We start from the raw sequence: 23,840 nt of genomic DNA, 5'->3' as shown, positions 1-23,840 counted from the left end.
TCATTGCAGTTAATTGAGTATTCCCTCTTTGGGCATTAAAATACATGAACAAATCAGCGTGAGTTATGGGTGGGGAGGAAGGCTTTAAAAATGAGATAGGTTAGCAAAAAAGTTCAAATAATATTCACCTTTTGCATATTTATTCACAATAACTTCTGTACAAAATCTGTAAATATACGAGTCAAACAGAACTTTTGCAAGGTAGCTTTCACACTGCTAACTCATTGTAAAAATCAATAGTAAATATTTTAGCTGGGCATTTGGCCAATGAAATACATATAACTATTACAAAATGAACAAAAGTAAAACCTTTTATTTTTTTCAATTATTTAATTTCCTTTAAATTATCCTAAAACACTGGGTTGGGGTGGGCAAAATCAGTCTCCCATGTTCTGGATTTGGTCTGCCAAGCATCTCTCTCGAGCATGCATATTTGCAGCTGGCAATGTGTTCAGTGGCCATTCTCCCCACCTTGCTCCATCCTGCAGCAGAGCTGCTCTCAATATTCTTCTGGGTAGAGAGTGTGTGTGGGGGGGAGAGGGGGAATGAGAGGAGAGGAGAATGATGAAGTCAGGGTGTTCATCTCTGCAGAGCAGGTGTTGGAGAGAGGGACACACACAGTGGATGGATTGTAAGTGACTCAGAGTGCCAGGTGGGGAAGAGGGAGACAACAGAGTAGGACCGATTTCCCTTAAAGGGACAGTGCATGGGTGTGACAGAGGAGCTACAAAGGGGCTGGCCAGGGATAAGACTTCAGCACTGCAGGGCAGGGGCAGGCATGGCAGTGACATCACACCTTTTGTAGCGCCGCAGCTTATTGGTTAAAGGACATTGGGAATTGGTGACTTCACAAAGAGATCATAACAGTCAGGTAGGACAGGCTGCAGAGCTGGGGCTTTGCTGTAGGGATTCTCCTTCTTGTGGTCTGCCCCTGAGGACTGAGAGAGCATTCAGGGTAATGAATGCGAGCAGGAAGAGGAGCCTCTTTGGAGTGTTCTCCTATCCCAGAACTAATTGAACTAGAATCATAGAACCTGCCTCAGGGGTGCTGCAGGGCTGCTGGCTGGGAGACTCTTAGGTAAGCACCTCCCAGCCAGGGCCTGTCTCTGGCACCCCAGCCCCTCCCGCACCCCAACTCCCTCCCCCAGGTCACCATTCAAACTCTCCCTCCCAGACCCTGGACCCCTCCTACACCACTCCTCCAGGCCAGAATCCTGCATCCAGACCCCCTCCCAGGTCACAACTCCCTCCTTTTCCCAAATTCCCTCTCAGACCTCACACTGCCTCCCACACCCCCGCCCCTTACTCTGTGTGCCCTTCTGCATCATCCTAGACCCTGCACTTCCACAGAAAAGTGCGGCCCTTGACCACTTTCAAAAATCTTGGAGTGCCCCCCTCCACCACAAATTATTGCCCATCCCTGAATTAAGTGATAAATGGCCTCATACCATATAGTCAAGTAATGCGGGTTGGCTATCTTATCAAACCTCCACTGCTCAATTCATAGTTCAGCTTAGTACTGAATCCCTTCTTTCATTCATCAACCAGAAAATAGGATATTGTGAAGGAAAGCTCAGTCTGCCTAGATACAAGGCACCCTTTTGCCTCAAGGTAAGAGGGTTCACAAATTCCCTCCCTAGGATCCATGCTCAGGTTTGCTCTCATAGCTGGACCCGTAAAGCCTCTTACCTCCTGAACTAGATATAAATTGTGACAGTATCCTACAGTCCCACTCTACATTTCACCTTTTGTTTTGTTGGTTTAAAATTGCCCCTCTTATTTATTATCACCATCTATTTGGCATCCAGCATGCTATAAGGAAGTCTTGATACTCCCTCAATGTTGCTCAGAGGAAAAAAAATCCTTCTTGTCCTCAAACCATGCTTGAGTTAGATCTGCAGTGAGCTTTAACTTAATTTATTTTAACCCATGTATAATTTGGTTAAATATGACAATGGGATAAGGTTTACTGATAGAATTTGTTGACAATTCATGTGATTCCTTTTTGCAACCATTAGTTTTGAAGCACACAAAATAAAAAGTTGTCTTGACTTTGTCTTAAGCGGAGTTAACTCAAAAAGTAACAGCAGCTGAACATCTAAGTAATACTGACCACAGTATAATTAGGTTCAACATGTAAGTGAATACTGAAAAGTGACAAAGACGTTAAACATTAAAAGGAAGATTTTAATAAAATGAGAACTTTGGTCAAAAAGACCCTAAAGTCCAAAGATAGGAAGTAGAATCCTTACAGGTAGCTTAGATACTACTTAAGGGAACAATAACAGTCTCAGAAAGAAAAAGCACTATCAAACAAAAAGGGAAACAGAAAGACCAGAAAAACACCTATGTGGCTAAATGGTAATGTTTCATATTTTAACTAAATCAAGTAATCAAAATTTGGAAAGCTGACCCAGTGAAGGCAACAAACACAGAAGCATAATTTACAGAGAGGAATGAAAAATGTCTTACCTGATTTTTGTTTTTTGTTAGCAGCATCTTTCCAAATTCATTACTCATGGGCTAATGTCATGCCTCCCCTCCCTCCCTTCAAAGGTGGCCAAGGCTCTGGAATAAATGTCTGCCCTTCAGTTCACACCATCAGAAAGAAACTTCCACAACCATAGAAAACTTCAGCAATCAGCTACAGTATCTTGATATAGTTTATTAAATTAACAGACACACAACACGTTTAAGACCCCCTTTAGAGAAAACGTTCAATATACATTCTGGTCATTTACCAGGATGTGTTAAATTCTGAGAGACGTTGCTAACAAAAAGACAATTATCCGAAAAATAATTTCTTATTCTGTTGCACAGCTTTTCTCCTCATTCATCACTAATGGGATGTAATGGGCAGTGAATTGCAAAAGTAGGAAAGGAAAAAGATAAGCAGAATTTAATAATTATAGTAGAGAAATGTTAGAATGGACTCCAACTAAACCTCTTGGAGAAACTTTAGTGTAGCTGAGGTCACTAGCACTTTGGAATTATTATATTTGTATTACAATAGCATTTAAACATTAGGAAGAAGTGCATGAATACAGAGACAGTACCTGTTCCACGGAGCTTTCTGTTTCCCCTTACAGTAGAAACATATACCCACAACTATTTCCAATTTGGGGACTATTTATATCTTTTAAGTTAGCGGCACAGCGACACTCGCATGGCCCCCCCAAATATCAACAACTTATGGCTGAACTCAAATGTTTCCTCAGCTTTCACCCCCTAACAATCCTATTCTACCTGGGCTACACTGATGATATCTTCGTAGAACCACAGAACACTAGAACTAGAAGGGACTTCGAGAGGTCATCGAGTCCAGTCCCCTGCCCTCACTGCAGGACCCAGTACCATCGAGACCATCACTGATAAGAACATAAGAATGACCATACTGGGTCAGACCAAAGGTCCATCTAGCTCAGTATCCTGTCTGCTGACAGTGGCCAATACCAGATGCCCTAGAGGGAGGGAACACAGAGGTAATCCTCACATGATATCTCCCCTGTCACCCCACCTCCAGAGAAACAGAGGCTAAGGATATCATTCCTACCTATCCTGGCTAACAGCCATTGATGAACTTAACCTCCATGAATCTATCTAGCTCTTTTCTGCACCCTGTTAAAGTTCTAGCCTTCCCTGCATCCTCTGGCAAGGAGTTCCACAGGTTGACTGTGTGCTGAGAGAAGAAAAACTTCCTTTTCTTTGTTTTAAACCTGCTACCTATTCATTTCATTTGGTGACCCCTAGTTCTTTTATTGTGGGAATAAGTAAATAATTTTTCCTTATACACTTCTTCCACAGCAGGTCATGATTTTATAGACCTCTGTCACATCACCCCTTAGTCTCCTTTTTTTCTAAGTTGAAAAGTCCAAGTCTTTTTAACCTCTCTTCATATGGGACCCATTCCAAACCCTTAATCATTTTCGTTGCTGTTTTCTGATCCTTTTCCAATGCAAATATATCTTTGAGAGGAGGCGATCACATCTGTACACAATATTCAAGATGTGGGCATACCATGGTTTTACATAGAAGCAATAAGGTATTCTCTATTTTATTCCCTATCCCTTTTTTTAATGACGCCTAAGAGTCTATTTGCTTTTTTGACTGCCGCTGCAAAGAGTGGATATTTTCAGAGAACTATCCACAATGACCCAAGAGCTTTCTCTTGAGTAGTTGTAGCTAAATTAGTCCCCATCATATTGTACATATAATTGGGATTATTTTTTCCAGTGTTCATTACTTTACATTTATAAATATTAAATTTCATTCACCATTTTGATGCCCAATCACTTAGTTTGGTGAGATCTTTTTGAAGTTCTTCACAGTCTGCTTTGGTCTTAAATACCTTGAGCGGTTTGGTATCATCTGCAAATTTTGCCACCTCACTGTTTACCTCTTCCTCTAGCTCATTAATAAATAAGTTGAATAGGCTGGATCCCAGGACAGACCCTTAGGGGACCCCACTAGTTACCTCTCTCCACTCAGAAAACATACCATTTATTCCTACCCTTTGCTTCCTGTAGTTATAACCAGTTATCAATCCATGAGAGGACCTTCCCTCTTATTCCATGACAACTTCCTTTACTTAAGAGCCTTTGGTGAGGGACCTTTATCAAAGGCTTTCTGGAAATCTAAGTATACTATATCCACTGGATCCCCCTTGTCCACCTGTTCGTTGACCCCCTCCAAGAACTCTAATAGATTAGTAAGACATGATTTCCCTTTAAAGAAATCATGTTGACTTTCCCCCAACAAATTATATATATCCATGTGTCTGAATTTTATTCTTCACTATAGTTTCAACTAATTTGCCCAATACTGACATTAGAGTTACTGGTCTGTAATTGCCAGGATCACCTCTAGAGCCCTTTTTAAATATTGGTATCATGTTAGCTATCTTTCAATCGTTAGGTATGGAAGCCAATTTAAAGGATAGGTTACAAACCGTAGTTAATATTTCCACAATTTCCCATTTGAGTTCTTTCAAAACTTTTGGGTGAACTCCATCTGGTCCCGGTGATTTGTTACTGTTAAGTTTATCGATTTGTTCAAAACCTCCTCTAATGACACTTCAATCTGGGACAACTCCTCATATTTGTCTCCTAAAAAGAATGGCTCAGGTTTGGGAATCTCCTCAATAGCCTCAAACGTGAAGACTGAAGCAAAGAATTCATTCAGCTTCTCTGCTATCACTTTATCATCTTTGAGTGCTCCTTTAGCATCTCCATTGTCCAAGAGCCCCACTGGTTGTACTGCTTCTGATGTACTTAAAAAAACCTTTTTACTATTACTTTTTGAGTTTCCGGCTAGCTGTTCTTCAAACTTCTTTTTGGCTTTTATTATATTTTTACACTTAATTTGACAAAGTTATGGTACTTTCTTTTTTCCTCACTAGGTTTTGACTTCTACTTTTAAAAAGATATCTTTTTATCGGTCGCTACTTCTTTTACCTAGTTGGTAAGCCATGGTGACACTTTTTTGTGTGTCTATGTTTTTTAATTTGGGGCATACATTTAAGTTGGGCCTCTATTATGTTTTCTTTCAAAAGTTTCCAGGCAGCTTGCAGAGATTTTACTTTTGTCATTGTACCTTTTAATTTCTGTTTAACTAACCTCTCTCATTTTTGTGTAGTTCCCCTTTCTGAAATTAAATGCCACAGTGTTGGGCTGCTGAGGTGTTTTTCCCATAAAATTCAACATTTAAATTGCATTATATTACGCTAACTATTTCCAAGCAGTCCAGTTATATATATATATATATATATATATATATATATATATATATATATATATATATATATATATATATATATATATCTTGAACCAGATTCAGTGCTCCACTTAAGACTAAATCAAGACTAGCCTTTCCCCCTTGTGAAGTCTAGAACCAGCTGCTCCAAGAAGCAGTCATTTAAGGTATCAAGAAATTTTGTGTCTGCATCCCATCCTGAGGTGACGTGTACCCAATCAATATGGGAATAGTTGAAATCCCCCATTATTATTGAGTTTTTTAAATTTGATAGCCTCTCTAATCTCCCCTAGCATTTCCTAGTCACGATCACTGTCCTGATCAGGTGGTCGATAATATACCCCTATAGACAGGGCTCGACAAATTATGGAAAACCCTACTCGCCAGACAAAAAAGGGACTCATCACCCTCCCCCCTCCAAAAAAATGTTTTTTTTAATGGCATAAATTCCTAATAAGAATAAGAACAGTAATTACTAATATGTTCTTAATAAATATCAACCAAGTTATTAATAAATATCTTATAAACGTCTACGTTTTCCCTCTGCTGCCATGTCTCCTCCCCTTGCTCCATCTGCTCCCTTGGTGCCTGCTGCCCCCCAACCCCTCACCCTCCTCTGCTGTCCTGACTCCTGCCCTTCTCACTGCCCTCAGCCTTCCTGTGACCTTCTCTCCCCCCTGTGCCCACTCCTCCAGTAGCCCCACTCTGATCAAGTGAGCTACCCCTCCTCATCCCCTCTCCTAACATCTCCCTCTACACACCTGCCCTGCCTCTCTCCTCTGAGACTGGTCCCTCTCCTGCAGATGTCTGCCCTTCTGCTTCACCCCAAGAAGCTCCAGGCACCGGCACCCTCCTGTTTCCTCCCCCTTCTCTCACTGCCCATACCTCCTTTGCCCTCTTTTTCCTTGATACCCACCCCCTCAGCCTACATTCCCCTCATGCTTTAAATAGGGCCTGTGTGTTGTGTAGTTTTGCCTTAATCTTTGTATTCATGCCTGTCAGTGTGAGAGAAGCTATTTGTATTTATTTGCTTGCATATGCAACCACACTCAAGTTGAGGCCCTCAGCACGTTCTGTAAGTATCAGTGTGGTCCCTGGGGCTTCCAAAGTTGAGTTGCCCTAGCTCATCTTTGACAGGTGTCTGTCTAACCTGGTCTTCAATATCTCCAGTGATGGAGATCCCACAATCTCTCTGGGCAATTTATTCCAGTGTTTGACTACCCTGACAGGCAGGAAGTTTTTCCCTAATGTCCAACCTAAACCTCCCTTGCTGCAATTTAAGCCCATTGCTTCTCATCCTAACCTCAGAGGCCAAGGAGAACAATTTTTCTTCCTCCTGGGCATGTCTTGCTCATGACTGCTTCAGTCCCATTGGATGGGCCTCAGCCTCTTTTCTTCCCCTCCCTTTGCAATGGGGCTGTAGACTCTGGGGGAGAAGAGTGGAGGCAGGCAGAGGTGTCTCCCGGCAGCAGATGTGGACAGGTCTCTGTATTAATTATTCTCTCATTGAAGTTTTTAGCTTTGTATTGAGTCCTTTCACATGGAAACTTTGTATTACATCTTGGTAGAATAGTCCCTAGGACAAGTGAGGCAGAGACTGTCCCTGTAGGGTGACTGAGGTGGGAATGTATAAGGCGGAAGGTGAGCACCTCTGGGCAGTTGCAAAGGTTGGAGAGGGGATGGAAGACAGATCCAAGATCAATAAGCCCTGAGAAGTGGGCCCATTGAAAGGAGACTGGACCTGTGGATGCCTTGGGGGTCAGCAGCAAGGACCTGCTTTGGGAAGCCCCCTCTTTAGAGGTGAATGTGGCAGCATTGAGACACCACCCAGAAGCAGGCACCACAGACACTAACTGCAGATTCATGGGACGGCTCTCACAGATTTTGCACATGCATAAGATGATAGATCTGCAGGAGGTGGGGCAGTGGCATAGCGAAGCGAGGGGGCTGGCAGGGTCAGTTGCCCCTGGGCACCATGATAGGGAGGCTCCAATTTAATCCCATTCTGCTCCCCCCGTTATCCCTTCAGCTCACGTGCTCCTACTCCACCTGCCACCGGCAGCTGGAGCCTCCTCCCTGCCTCTCTGCTCCAAGCCCGACCCTCCTCCATCTCCACTGGCTGGTTAGTGCATGCGGGAGCCCTGCCCTAAACTGTAGGGGGTGGGGGAACATGCAGTACAAGTTCCCCTCAGCTGTGCACCAGGTTCGGGGCTGTGTCACATGGCGGAGGGGAGGGGGTGCAAATGTTTCTTTTGCTCCCGGGCACATAACACCCTCACTACGCCTCTGTCCTATGTGGTAATGTTTGTGGGGTTTGCTGTTTTGAATCTATACCCAGATAGAGGAATCCAACTGAATTAAAGGGATAATTACTATAAGATTTTGGAAATTTGCCTTCCACAAATGTTTGCTTCTATCATGAGTATGCGAGAGTTTCAAATGAAAGTCTGGTTGGCATGTCAGCATGTTGTTCGAATTTAACAGTCCACAAAGGCACACTGTTATGTGAGAATGACACTTAATTCTGCACTACATCAAGTGCATGGAACAAATGGATAATTTAAAAAGCACTAACTCGACAAGCACAGATGGTATACATATATGAGTTTTGACGGAAGTTAATTATGAAGTAGCTGAATTGCTAACACATATATGTGATTTCATTAAAACCTGTTACAATTCCACAGGACTGGAGGATGGTGAATATTGTACTTATATTTAGAAAAGGCTCTGGAGTCACAGAGGAAATTATAGACTAATTACAGAGACATTATGACTAATAAGCCATACATGTGTAGTTGGCACATCTGCTTAAACAATTATTAAAAACAGAATAACAAAAACATAGAAGACCATGATATAATAGAGGCTAACTAGTACGCTTTCTGCAAAGGAAAACTGTGTTTAATCTATTTAAAATATTTTAATACATCAATAGAGTTAGGGATAAAGGAGAACAAGCTTAAAATGTTGACTTTTAAAAGGTCTTTCACAATATTCCTCTCAAGAAACTACATTATGGAGCGAAGGCATAATATTGTCATGGACCAAAAATGGTCTAGTTAGACAAAAGAGTTAGGACTGAATGGTCAGTTGAAATGGTAAAAGGCTAATAGATTCCAGGCTCTGCACTAAGTCTGGAGTTCTTACTAATATATTTTAGAAACGTGCATTTTTTATCTGTCCGTGAGTCCGTTTGTGCAAGAACTTCTCCTAAATGCTAAGAGCAAAGACCACCAAATTTAGTATGCAGCTTCCTCTTATCATTACTTCAAGGATGTGGTTGTGTTAGGACAATAGGATATGCCTGGAATTTGATTATTTATCATAAAACAGAAAGGGTGGGGTCTGGTAGGAGGGACAGTTATACTGTAAAAAGACCACAATGGGCAGCAAGGGTCCAGAGATGGGAACCAGGACAGCTATAACCCCACTGGGCCAGCAGGGGGCAAGGGCGGAGAAAAGGACAGTTATGCACTATATATTTCAGAGAGTTTGTCTGATGGCACTCCTCCCCTGGGTGTGCCTGCTGGAGCTGCAGCAGCTATGGAGAGGTGCTTCTCACCTGGCCCCAACTTCCTGAGGTGAGAGAAGGCTGAGGTAGTCTTCTCCCTGGCACAGCCTGCACACTGAACACCTCATCTCCAGCCCCACACCAGAACAATGATTTAATTGAAGAAAAACAAAATGTATTTGTGGCAAGGACTTCAGCAACGCTGGGGACATTTTCTAGTCTACTAGATACTTGAGAGAGTTTGTCTGTTTGTTCAAGAACTCCTAAATGGTAAGAGCCAGGACCACTAAATTTGGTACACAGCTTCCTCTTATCATACATTAAAGGTAAAGATTTGGCTATGCCAGGAAAATGGGATATGCCTGGAATAGAATTGTTTCTCATAAAACCATAAAGAAAAGATGCCAATCAGATGAAAGGGAATGGCTGTGCACCCAGACCCCTCCTATGGACTTCCCCAGTCTCAAGCCTCCTACCCCACAGGCACCTTTCCCCTCCACAGATTCATACTGGGACATTGTTGGCTGTTCCTCTTCACTAGGGACCATGGGAAAAATGCACAGTTTGCTTCATTCCTTGATCTGGCTAGGGAATGCAGGGGCCACATGAACATGGACCTGTCCCATGTGGGTGACATGAACCTCCCCCGCCCTCGGCTGTGCCCGCTGGAGCTGTAGTGGCCATGGAAAGGCACTTCTGACCTGGCCTGCAGTGAGAGAAGGCTGAGATAGTCTTTTCCCTGGGGAAGCCTGCATACTGAACCCCTCATCACCAGCTCTAACCCAGAGCAATGATTTAAATGAAGCATGTACATTTTCATTTTATTTTCCAAACAAAAATTAATTGAGTTAAGGACCCAAGCAACACTGGGAAAATCTTCTAATTTAATATATTCATTGATTCTCTCTAGATAGGATGTAAGCAGTGAAGTATCAAGTTGCAGATAATGCAAAGTCATTAAGGTTGGTAAAGATCACAGAGGAATGTGAGAAAAAACAGATTATATGACAGGAGATGAAATTCCATGTTGAAAAATACAAAATAATGGATATTGGAAGGGAAAAAAAACCAATTCTTATGTTTTATAAGGTCCTCAGTTAACTGTATCAACTGAAGAAAGTGACCTAAAAGCCACTGTGGACAGCTCAATCAAGACCCCTCCTCAGTGAGCAGGTACATTCAAAAAAAGCAAAGTGTTAGGTTGTATAAGGAATAAGATTATGAATACTACAGAAAATATTTTGTCATTGTATAAATAAATAATGCAGCTTCCTCTGAAATACTAGTCACCTCATCTCAAAAGATATATTGCAGAATCAGAGTGGGTTCAGTGACAAGTGATAAAAGTGATTATAGACATAGAAAAACTTTCATATGAAGTGAGATGAAACTATTAGAATTGCTCACTTTAGGAACAAGACAATAATGGCAACATTATAAAATATATGAAGTAACAAATGATAAATTGTATAGTAATGAACGTTATGGAGACGGTAGATATTGAGCTTCTATTCTCTCTTCCATAGTACAAGAACAAAGGGACACATTCAATACAATTAAAAGGTGAAAAAAGCAAAACAGGAAACACTTTTCACACATATAATTAAACCACAGAACTTACTGTCAACAAGTGTTGAATTTAGCAAGATTCTAAAAGTGATTCAAACATATATGTATTGTGAGACTATCCAGTATTAACAGCTATTGGTTATAAAAAATTTAAACTGATAAGAAATGTCTTTCTTCAGACTTTAAATCAAGTCTCCAAAAAGAAAAGATGATAAAGCGAGTTAATATGGAGGGTAGATTATCCCACATTTGCTTATTGTGTGGTTCTTTCATGTTCCTCTGATGTATCTGGTTCTGGTCATAGAAGACTAGATACAATGTTCTGATACAATATAACAACTCCTATATTCTTCATGTTTTCAAGAAAGCAGGACATGCCCATTTTCTCATCACTCTGATCAATATACTCTCCCCACAGGACAGGAAAGACATTTATAAATTATATCTACATATATATTTCAAACTAAGATTCATACACGGAACATTCAAACCATTCTATATCTCTTCTCATTTCATCTGATGGTTTCTTTGTTTTGATTGAATGCATACTGATAAATCACATCATTAAATCTGATGTTCTCAGAAGCAATGCCTTCTGCACTTTTTCACGTGGAGAAAGTACATAATCAGCAAATTGAGTTTCTTTGTTTCCTTTTTTTTCTTTTTACAGTTAAACATTAAAAATTTGTACTTTTCTCTTCTGACTTATTTTCCCTTTGGTAAAGTCGCCTGCACTACAAGCAAATGATCCAAGGCAATGATAAGCAACTTTGAATTAATTTATTGACTTAAAAAGATAGAATCATTGCTTTTTATGCATTAGGTAAAGTTTCAGAGGTTACAAGATATCAAAAGTTTCTCCTGAGTGAATGGCTCATCAGGCTGATGTAGTTAAGGCACATTAGTTTCATAGCCAATGTTACACAAGGGTGTAATGTAGCCACAATCATATCAGACAGTCTTTGACTGCCCTAACCTGATAGATAAGACCACTCCGCAGCTGGGTGTACTAGTCTTTCAGTTTGAGATTGACTAAGCAAGACTTGAACCGAACTGTAGCTGAATGCTTTAACCATTCAGCCACTGAACAAGACAGCTCAAAAACAATTGATATAGCAATCTGCACAACACTTACCAGGAGATTAGCGCTGTGGAGATTGAGCGCTCAGGGTAGATTGAGTGGCTCTAGTAAAGACCTGCTAAATCAACCGCCATTCATGTTCCCATCAATTCCAGTACTCCACTGGATTGAGAAGAGTAAGGTAAGTCAATGGGAGAGTTTCTCCCATCAATCCCTCACTCTTGAGATACCATGGTAACTTGATCTAAAGGGTGTAGCTGGAATGGAGTTCCTTAGTTTGACATTGCTTCCAGCATAGACCAGGTCTTATTCAAGGGCAGTAACAAAGAAAAAGCCACTATTATATTATGTTGTTCACACGTAAGACCTTTGCCATTCAAGAGAGATTGGACAATTATTAGTACCCTGTAAACCCAGTCTTATTTTTGTGAGTAGTTCTTTCTGATTTGATGTTAGATCAAGATACACTGCTTTTGTCCAGTACAGAGTTCTTCTGGGTGGTAGTAATAGTAGGGGACATCTTCCAGGATGAAAATGTAGGAAAAAGTACTGGTACCATTATTTAAAAGAACTCTCATGTCTGTCTGTCTGTCTCTCACACCCACATACACACTCTTCATGCCACTTTTCAATGCTATCACTTAAAAACCCCCAGGAGCTTAAAGATAGGCTCTGAATTCATACTTCGGTAACTTCCTGATTCTCAAAAATGGTCTCAAGAACATAATGTATGATATACCAAAAATAAAGGCAACTCTAAATGAGATTATCATCTCTAAACTATACATGCTATTTTGATTCAAATCACATACAAATATAAATGACAAATGTTATTCTTATAATGATTACACAATCCTATGTACTAACTACTTATTTTAAAATAAATATTGGTTTTATATACAGAACTTTTGCTAAAGTTCATACATTGCTATACTAGCTTCTGCTTCCCAGGGTAAAACTCTAACTTTTTACTCCTACAAATTATATAGAATTGGTCACCAAATTGAATAACCAATATGTTCACATGCTGTCCCATAAATAGATATAATATACATACATTAGTCATGCTGCTGGGAGTCCTTATAAATTCTATTGTTTCTCATTTATTATGACAGCGAATGAGTTATTTATCCTAAATGGATAAGATAAAATTTTAAACATGAAAATTCTAAGATACACATTTTCTCTTACCCAAAAAAGAAAAAAAATTGAAGAAAATGTCAGTATTTTGACCCATATTTTTCATGCACCAACTAACTAGAAAATTACAGAACCTGAAGAGCTCAGATAAAATGTATCAAGGGGATTAAAACAACACATGCCTCCCCTCCTGCCAGTAGCTGTGGGATGCTACTGGAATGTGAATGAAGGATTCTCAAGCCTTTGAAAAATGGGGACCTTTGAATTTTTAATTTCGTTAACTAATCATTAGAGAACTGGAAATTGCTGTGTTTCTGACGGTTAGATAGGTAGCTGCCTGCATAAAGCGCAGTTTTAATTTTGCACGAGCTGGCCTGCTTCCCAGCAGCATATTGATTTGTGGGACCATTACTTATAGCACCTAGAGCATAATTAAATATTAAGTCCTCCTTTGATGTGTGCAAAGCTCAACTAAGACGATTACTAGACATACTGAGGGTGGCTTTCACACATTTTCTGGTATTGAACATTGCAATATCACTGAATTTATCTTTACTCAATAAGATTCCACATCCATCCTTTGCATTATCTTATGTATCTGTAGGTATTATATAGGGATTGGGGAAAGAAAGGAACATTATAAAGGGATACAAAAATTATTTAAAACAGGATAAAAAAGAATAAACAATTTTTGAAATAATGTGACACTGAAATAAAATAAAATAAAGATATTTTCTAACTATTGAAAGAGAACAGGCACTCTATGCCTGCAATTATTTAAATGTCAACTAATATAGAAGTCTCAGAAATACATTTCTATCTAAGTCCCAAGGAGAAATCAGGAATGTAATTTTTCACTGACATCTCAAAGGGCTTTACTATTTTAGCATTATTTTGTCCATTCTGTTCTCTAGGGGTACATCTACACTACAGCACTCTTCCTTTGACTTCCCTTACTCCTTGTGAAAGCAGGGTTTCTGGCATCGACTGGAGTGCCCCCTCACTTCAAATTAGCTGTCTTAACTAGACCAACAATTCAAACCTTGGAAGATCTACAGTGGCAGCTTCGATCTTCCTCTGCAGTGTAAACATACCCTAGGTGAGAATGGTCACTTTATAAATGAGGGGGGAACTCTTCTTAAATAGTTAAAAAGAGTAGGAATACTTAAAAAGTGGTACAAATGCAGCATCTGTTTGGGCATAAGTCTGGAAGCGCTAAGTTCTATTCTTAGTTCAACCAGCAGTTCATTGTGTCCCAATTTCTCTATCTGTAAAGTTGGGACAATCATTCTGTGAATAACTTTGGGATCTTTGAATAAAATGTAAGATTGAAGTATTAACACAATGCAACAGAAATTTGCTAATTTTGGCGCTGTTTACCTGCATACCCCATACCACATGTACAAATCTGGTGCTCTTCTTTCAATTTTCAACAAAAGATGTAACAGTTTGAGCTATGTAGCCTGGACTTTTATATTTCTAAGACAGTATTTTACTAGTTTACCGTGAACCACTCTGAAAAGTAATTAACAGGACATTTCAAATATAAACGGTTGCAGTACAGTCTGTGATAAACTATCCTTGCTTTCTATTGTATGTGGTCACTAACATGTTAATCTGCAAAAATCTGGTGACTCAAATGATATCCCAATTAACAGTGTGGATTCATTTAATCTGTTAAGATTTAGGAACTAGAAACCAGTATTTACCCTCAAGGTGTGTCTGTTTCCTTTTTCAAATATAGCAACTCACTCATATCACATCCTGGGTTAGTCACCAATCCATGATATTACTTCCATACAAAAAGGAAATGCATAGCCTAAGCACTAGCTCATTACATTCTTTTCTTTAGCAAAGGCAAAACAAAATGAACTTCAGATGGCACCCGATAGACATACCAGCCTAACACTTTTTAACAATTTAGTTAGTTATTCAGGGTAAAACACCCCAAAAATTAACAAAAACCAAAGCTTTGACCCTACTGGATAATTTAAATGTGCACATTTTTACATCTCCACTATGATATGACTAACTTGTTAAAAATTACACTAAGAGGTGTCCTCTGATGTACTGTGTATGAGAAATAGAAAAAGCCTAAAGAATAGCTATAACTTATGTCAAATATATAAACTGTTTTTATAACTTTTAAAATAAAATCCATATCTTATTAGTTCTGAAGACTTTTAGCTCAATGGGTATAGAGTACATACTTGAGTGTTTGCGAAAGGATAATACTAGACTCTTTCTTAATTATGCCTTGTTTGCTCAGCAGCTGAAGAGTAAAGCATTGAAGGAGTAGATGAACCACCTTGTGGTATGAGGGGTATATGACCTGTAGCAACATTTTTGCAAGATAATCTTCAATGCCACCCCCCCATACTATAAATAGGTAGAATAGTTCCCTCTACGAAGAACATATGCTATACTTATCTATTTCTTCTGCTATTTGAATTTGACCTTTCTGTGATGAGAACAAAAATGGTGCACATTCCTTGTTTTTAAGAAAAAAACAATCAGTTCTGTAAACGGGACCAAAACTACAGGTAGTTCCATCTGCTCTCTGTGTCTTGTATACTTGTGTTACATAGTTCTGATGAAAGAGGAGGTGTTGTCTTTGACTATACAGTAATTCCTCATTTAACACTATAGATATGTTTCAGAAAATGATCGTGTTAAGTGAAAACATGTTATGTGGGGTCAATTTTCCCATTGAAAATAATGGAAAAGGTGGGGGTTGCGTTTCAAGAGGTGGTATCTGTTGGGACCGGGACATAAGGTTGGGGGAGAAAGGGGACTGTGTTACAGCAGGGAGGGGAAGTGTTTGGCTCTGCGGAAGGGAAAGGGAGAAGAGGGGAGGAGGACTGGGTTGGAAGTATGCCCCTGTCACAGGTCTGCTGGGACCCGCACTGCGTCTGGCGAGGGGGAGGGGGATCGCCGGGGAATGGTGCGGCGAACCCTCCACCGCTTTGCAGGGAGATGGAAGAAGGTCTGCACAGTCATCGGCGATGGGCTGGCTGGGGAAATCATGTTATTCTAGGGACTGTCATGTAATTCAAAAAACCTTCCCTTAAAAAAAAATTGTGCTATCACGAAAATATGTTAAGCAGGCACCTGTTAAATGAGGAATTACTGTACAGCTAAACAACCTGTTGGAGCTCACAAACTCAGCAGGGTTGGCGTACTTCACTATTTGGATGGGAGACTACAAAGACATGCAATTAGAGGTGCGAGATGGAAGAAGGCAACAAATGTCCAAAAACAGTGTTAGGGGGCAACATACTGCCAGAGATGGCCTCTTTCATCTGAGAGGAGCAGCACCTGTGAGAGTCTCAGGACAGATAAACGACCACTTCTTTTGGTCAGAGCAAGCGTGTTAACTCTGATACATGACTAAAATCTTTCCCAGGTATTATAACTCCTTGCACACAGTCATGTGGGCTTTTTCTGCACAGCCCTTCCTTGGCTGATAAAGCAGTATAGGTGTGTTTTGTTAAAATGCTACCGTGTTTCATCCCCAATATTGATCAGTTTGCGTACTGTGGGAGAGCGAATTATACATAGAGTATTTAGAGAAACACTGAATAAAGCTGATGCAGGGATGCATAAACTGTATCTTCCAACATCAGGGAGGCCCCATAAATACAGAGTCGTATGTACAGACAATATTGCAGATAGTGGACTGGATGCAGATACAACTGCCCAGTGGTGCCTGGTCTGTGGTGTCCAGTTCAGGCAATCTAAGATGTGCAGTGCATTCAGGGCCAGTGACCAGGTGTCAGCAGCTGGGACTGGGCAGCGGGTCACAGTTGGGGCTGTCTAGCACCTTTTCACCATGCAGCTTCCTGTCCACCAGTTCAGGTCCTTTGGGCAGCACCAGTATCCCCAAAAGGGCCTGTCCCAGGCCTCAGGAATTATAGCAGATGGGTATCCCACTACAATTAGAGTATTGTGTCCAGTTCTGGGCATTGCATTTCAAGAAAGATGTGGATAAATTGGAGAACAGCCGAAGAAGAACAACGAAAATGATTAAAAGGCCAGAGAAAACATGAGCTATGAGGGAAGACAGAAAGAATTGGGCTTGTTTAGTTTAGAAAAGAGAAGACTGAGAGGGGACATGATAGATTTCAAGTATCTAAAAGGATGCTGCAAGGAAGAGGGAGAAAAAATTGCTCTCCTTGGCCTCTGAGGACAGGACAAGAAGCAATGGACTTAAACTGCAGCAAGGGACGTTTAGGTTGGACATTAGGAAAAACTTCTTATCTGTCAGGGTGGTTAAACACTGGAATAAATTGCCTAGGATGGTTGTGGAATCTCTATCACTGGAGATATTTAAGAGCAGGTTAGACAAACACCTGTCAGGGATGATCTAGACAGTGCTTGGTCCTGCCATGAGGGCAGGGGATTGGATTCGATGAGTTCTAGAGGTTCCTTTCAATTCTATGATGCAACATGCACTGCTACTGCATGTGCTATCACTTGCCAACCCCAGGGAGAAGCACATGATGCACTACCACTTCCCTCAGCACCTCCCTGTGCCACCCCTTCTCCTCAACACCCCATGCTATCCCTTACCCCCAAGACTCCATCCTCATGCTGCCTCTTCCCTGCAAGACCCTACCCCTACTCACATCCCACTTGTGAAACAGTTTGCTGCTGTGGGTGTCGATGTAGCTACTGTAAAAAACAGCTAGTGAATTGTGGGTTGATACTGCTGGATGCGGACTTGATACAGATCTATATTATTGTATCTGTGAAGGGCTCTAGCCATAAGGCACAGCCTCCCATGCCTTCTCCCCGGGAGATGAAAGCTACAATTTCTGGCAGTGGCTCTAATGTGCCACTATGGCCTCACCGCACTTCTACCCCCTGAAGTGCAGTCCTCTTACAATCTGCCCATTAGTGGGAAAGTTTTGGTTTCTTCACACCACAACATCCTTCATTGCCATAGCAGATTCAGTCATTTAACACCTTGTGCCATGGTTTACTTTAGTGAATGTTTCCTGCCACACCACCACCATTATTTCAGACTGAATCTGGACACAGCAAGTATATCAGCTTGTTACATTTCTAAATCTCTTTAAGATCATTTGAAGAGGAGGGACCACTATTATTATTCGAGCTCAAGCAACAAAACTTATTGTTACTTGAAGATATACCGTTTCCTTTAGAGACTGTTTGGAATTATACTAGATTCCCCCCTAAAACATCATGAAAATATGAATACTGTTTAGTTGAACTGTGAAGCTATTTACAATCACAATTATTAGGCAGATAGGACAAATCTACTAATTCTCCTAACACCAAATCAAAATTGTGAAGGCATCTGTCAAATAAAATTTCTTGTGTGTTTTTCTTCTATGGACATGACAGCCGGGGATTATTTATTTGTGATTTGTCATGTATTTTTAAGGACCTGTTGGTGAACATAGGAGAATTGTAATGCTTTGAGGCTAGAAAGTACGCTATTAGAATTACAGGTAAAAAGAGAAATGGTGCCAAGGAAACTTAGTACTAACAGGGAAAAACATCCACGTATTTAAAGAACGGTTGAAGTATTAAACGCAAATGCAGTGGTAGGTCTACTTTAAGTAGTTGAGTGATAATCCAAAGCAGTTAAGGAAAAAACACCCATCATCAACTAACTGGGTCAGAAAAAAATACTGCTATTTGTTTTACATTATCAGCATTTTTTTTATAAATTAAAATTTTCTAGCAACTAGGTGAAAACGTTCAATGCTGCTTCTTTGTGGGCTTGATGATAATTCAAAGAATGTGACAATGGAAAAGTGAGAGTTATAAAATGAGTGAATAGCAGTTCTTTGCTGCTGAATGATTCTGTCTTTTAGTAAATTATGCTTACGGCTTTCAAAACAAGAGAATGTCCAAAGAGAGTTGAGATATAAAAACGAGGAAGTTTCATGTTAAGAATATTTCCCCTCTAAACCTTGCAGATTAAAAACATGAGTCTCCAAGAAAAATGCTTTAGTACTAAGCACTTCAAATACAGATAGTCACTTGTAAAATGAGCTAGTTTAAAGTCTATTTTTTAATATGGATAACCAACTAAACTTTATTCATGGGCTAAAAACTAGAACAGATCGGTACCACATAGCAGGTATTGAAAAGTGTCAGAGAAATAAAGACATACCTTACATATGGTTGTAGTCTAGCATATCAAGATGTAATTAGCGTACATTCTCTAGGAGCTACTCTAGTCTATCCATAAGTGGCTAGAATGACAAGCTTCAAGGCAAAACACGAGACAGATGGGAATGGAAGCATTTTAGAGATCACTTTTGCAGGAATACAGACTGCATGCTGCACTGTTTTCAAGAACATCTTAGGTAGGTAGTAATAAGAGGATTTTGCTGCTTTTATAGTGGCCATGAATCCCTCTAGTCTGCTCACTGGACAATGCAACTGGGACTGACTTAAGAGCGGAAAGTTGGGATTTTACATGGGAGAAAGGGAAATGTAGGACAAATAATGGAAATTAAAAAGACCTTCAAACTGACCAAACTTCTTGCTTCATTAATTTGGATTGGTTAGAATTCATCTGATAGATCTCACGAGGGTGGGGAAAAAAAGACAGTTACCTGTTCTGTAACTGGTGTTCTTCTAAATGTGTACCTGTAAAAACCTGTACATGCCAGGGTCCCAGCGCCCCCTGGAGTGGTGTGGATGTGTCAAGCTAGGGCCCTGCTCGGTCCCTTCCTTCTCAGGTCCTTCTTGCTGGAACTCTGACAGAGGGAGGACAGTGGGAAGTTGAATGCACAGGAGCAACACATCTCGAAGTACACCAATTAAGGAACAGGAAACTGTCTTTTCTTCGAGTGCTTGCTCATGTCAATTCAACATAGGTGACTGTAAGCAGCATCGGCAGAGGTGGGTAGAAGTTAAGGACATGAAGACTGCAGTACAGCCCTGCTGAACCCTGTATTCTCCCTAGCTTACTGCATGATGGCATAGTGTGATGTGAAAGTGCACTAACGAATACATCACTGCTCGACAGATATCCTAGACTGAAACATGAGTGAGATAGGTGTGCGATGAAGCTTGAGCTCTGGAAGAGTGGGCCCTGATCAATGCTGGTAGCTGGGCTCCTGCCAACTCGTAGCATGTAAGGACACCAGAGGTGATCCACTGAGAACCTCTGGGAGGGTATCGGGGAATCCCACCCCTGCTACACGTAGACTACAAAGTCAACCTGTGGAACTCTTTGCCAGAGGAGGCTGTGAAGGCTAGGACTATAACAGAGTTTAAAGAGAAGTTAGATAATTTCATGAAGGTTAGGTGCATAAAAGGCTATTAGCCAGGGGATAGAAATGGTGTCCCTTGCCTCTGTTTGTCAGAGGCTGGAGAAGGATGGCAAGAGACAAATCGCTTGATCATTGTCTTTGGTCCACCCTCTCTGGGGCACCTGATGCTGGCCACTATCGGCAGACAGGCTACTAGGCTAGATGGACCTTTGGTCTGACCCAGTATGGCCGTTCTTATGTTCTTATGTGAAGAGCTGAGTGGACCTGTGGAAGGGCCTTGTCCTTTTTAAGTAGAAACCCAGAGCTTTCCAAACATCCAGTGCAAGGAGACACCTCTTCTGGTTGGTCGTTTATCAATTAATAGTCCTGGTTAACTGCAACACCCCCTCTCTCTGTGTGCTATGCATTTCATGCTCAATTGGCAGGCTGGCCAATTTTTAAACTGGCTCCCCTTGTAGGCTGGCTCTGGCCTGCCATCCCGTACTGCGCAGAGTGGCAGGCGGCTCCCTGGGAATGGGGCCGGGAGCACACTGGCTGCTGGCCCTGCCCCTGCTGGAGGAGGGAAGTATTTTAGTAATTGTGTAACTGCTAAAAATTTAAAATTGTTGCAGCTACACAATTACTAAAATAAACAATATTTAACATCCCTAAAAGGGAACTGAGGACATGTCATTTCACACAGCCTCTTTTACAACCTGCTCTGTTCCTGTAACTCAGGGCTATTTAACTTGGGAAGCTCCAGGGGCCACAATGATTCTCACAGCACATGCCGAGGGCCGCAACTTAAGTGCGGTTGCATACACATACAAATATATATGCAAATATATGTAAATAGCTTCTTTCACACTGAGACAGGCATGAGTACAAAGATTAAGGCAAGACTACACAACATGCAGGCCCCATTTAAGTCAGTTCTGCTGACATTAATGAAATGCAATATTTACCTGATTTCCACCCATATGACAGCACTTTTAATGAGCAATGACAGTTCAGGAATTTAACTACTAAATAGCATGTCAACAGAAGATCACTATATTGACTATTTTTGTGTTTTGGCTTCCACTTGCGGGCTGTGTGTTGAGCCCTACATAAACCCAAACCACACCACGGGCCGCAAACAAACGGGCTGTGGGCCACGTGTTAAGCAGGAATTGTTTGAGGCTGGCTGCGGCAGCTGGTGCCCCAGGCGGAATGCGTGATGGGCACCCCCACCTGCAGGTCCGTCAATGGGCTGTTGTCATCGGCGGGCGCCCCGGGCGGTGGTGCCCTAGACAGCGGCCGAGTCCACCTATAGCCACGGGCCGCCCCGGTGTTGAATAGTTCTGCTGTAATTCAAGACTGAAACCTGTCTAACTTAGCTTGTAGAGAAAAGTATAACTAAATGAGTAAAAATATAAACAGGATATTTGTTATTTGAAAATCATTCTCTCTACTGCTTTATTCCTGTTTGTTAAATAAACCTACTTTTTTTTACGAGGCTATTTATCATTGCATAGCACTTGTCACAAACTCACAGTAATAGCTATCACTTAATATAAGGGTAAATAATTATACCTTTTTCTCAGGCCAACATGCTTTGAGAACAGCTTGAGTTCTGAAGAAAACAAGTAGCCGGCTATCCTCATCACTGAGATGAAATGCTTGCTCCATAATCTGCAGGACCTGAATGCGGGGCTTCACTGGCAAGGAGTCATCATCACAGAAAGGTCTCAACCACTCCAATAGATCATCTGAAGAAACTAGTTTCTCCCTGTAATTCAAACAAAATGATTCTGCTTTAATTAATATTTAGTCATTTTAATCCAAATGTTAAAGAAATTATCACCGGTAGCCACATCACAAGTAAACAAAGGTCATATTTGTTAACAACTTTAATGGGAACTTTGCAAACTCTTCTAACTCGGAGGCAGCATAAGCAGCTGGGAATTACATCTATTGGAACACAACCAGAGATTCAGTGTCTCTGAATTGCATTATTTCTGTGTTATTGATTATGTTACCTGGTTACATATTTGGCTACCTTGAAATAGAGACTGTGGAACTTAACCCTCTCCAAAAGTCCATTCTGAAGTCTTTAAATTTCCCCACATTAATCAATTTTAAATCATCATAGAGGAATGATGAAGAACCATCTATGCATAAAACACCATTTTCTCAATTATTACCATTTAAACAGGTAATATTACATCTTCCCAGAATATACATTTCAAAACACATTCCAATATTTAACATAATATGAACTATAGAGAAATAAAACTTTTGAAGTATTTACTAATCTAAGAAGGAATTATTCTTTCATGACTCCATTCCAAATGAGGTCATTCCAGTAATTCCAATACAAAATGTAAAAGGGGCACACATAATATTCTAATTTGAACAAGAACAGGTCAAAATCTATTAACATAATTTCTAAAAATTTTGATAATTTGCAGATTTTAATACATTAAAATGTCCTCCAAAGGTCATCAAACCATGGCTCTGGTGAAAAACCTTGCTCTGACACTTACAGGGATGTTTATTAAAAAAAGGGAGCAATTATATCTAGAATATACTAAGGTGATGATTAACAGTCAACATTGATTTGTCAAGAACATATTACATTATACTAACTCTGTAAGTTTCTTTGACAGGGCAGCATGCCTCGTGAATCGGGGGAAGCAGTAAATGAGGTATAACTTGAGTTTGCTAAAGCTTTTGATACTGTCTTACAAGACAGTCTCTCAAACAAAAGGGAAATCTAGACTAAATCAGCTACCCTGAAACAGTGAGTCAGGACCCCAAAATGGATCAGGACCACAAATTTGTTAGGCTTGCTGGGAACTGGGGCCAAAGCTTAAGCCTGAGTCATACCACCTGGGGCCAAAACTCCAGGGCTTCAGTACTGGATAGTGGGGCTTGGGTACAGGTTCCCACCTGAGGCTGAAGTCTTTGAGCTTTACCTCCACCCTGAGGTGGCAGGGCTTAGGAAGGCTCAGGATTTGGTCTCCCTTTATGAGGTTGTATAGAAATGTTTATTGTTCGCAGGGGGTCACAGTACAGTAAAGTTTGAAGAACTCTGGTCTAGATGGATTTACTATTTTGGTAGGCCCCTCTCTCCCCAATTCAGATTGCCTTGGTGCTGGAGTGGAATAGCTAGTTGGGCTGAAAGAGGCATTAGGTGAGTTTGGGGGACATATTAAAAGGAGGGAGGGGGGTGGATGGAGATGAAAGAGGCTGCTTGGTGAGGGGATGAGTCAAGAAGAGGCTGTAGGTGGTTTTGGTGGTGAGGAGGGAAATGGGGCAGCTACTAAGCTTGGGGACACAAGGCACAAATACCATGTGTGGATGGCACTGGCATGAGCAAGTGATACTTACTTGCGGTACAGGCGGCTGCTGACCGTGTCTCAGATCTAGAGGCATTTGTATGGCCTGGACTGAGCCAGTACTAGTGGCTACCCTGGAGGCAAAGGTGCAAGGGACCAGCACGTTGCCTTAACTAGTGCTGTCAGTCCAGCACTCTGCTCTCTGCAGTGATGGTGCTGGCAGC

General features: G+C 41.0%; 1 protein-coding gene and 1 long non-coding RNA gene across 6 annotated transcripts in view; one reads left to right on the top strand and one right to left on the bottom strand.

Annotated features, from left to right (window-relative positions):
* NBAS (NBAS subunit of NRZ tethering complex) overlaps nt 1–23,840 on the bottom strand; it is a 341,233-nt gene that overhangs the window by 34,546 nt on the left and 282,847 nt on the right. For all 5 annotated transcript variants that reach the window (XM_075923472.2, XM_075923475.2, XM_075923474.2 and 2 more), the window contains one exon: nt 21,869–22,064. In XM_075923472.2, coding sequence (XP_075779587.2) covers nt 21,869–22,064 — 196 coding nt within the window. The remainder of the gene's footprint in view (nt 1–21,868; nt 22,065–23,840) is intronic.
* LOC142827766 (uncharacterized) lies at nt 944–22,014 on the top strand. The gene is made up of 3 exons (XR_012902513.2): nt 944–1,078; nt 10,355–10,438; nt 21,880–22,014. It is a non-coding gene; the product is annotated as an uncharacterized LOC142827766 (long non-coding RNA).

The sequence above is a fragment of the Pelodiscus sinensis genome, chromosome 3, assembly GCF_052426305.1.
Source record: "Pelodiscus sinensis isolate ZL-2025 chromosome 3, ASM5242630v1, whole genome shotgun sequence".
Taxonomy (NCBI): domain Eukaryota; kingdom Metazoa; phylum Chordata; order Testudines; family Trionychidae; genus Pelodiscus; species Pelodiscus sinensis.
Note: the sequence above shows the minus strand (reverse complement) of the source record. Positions and strands in the feature narration are given on the sequence as shown.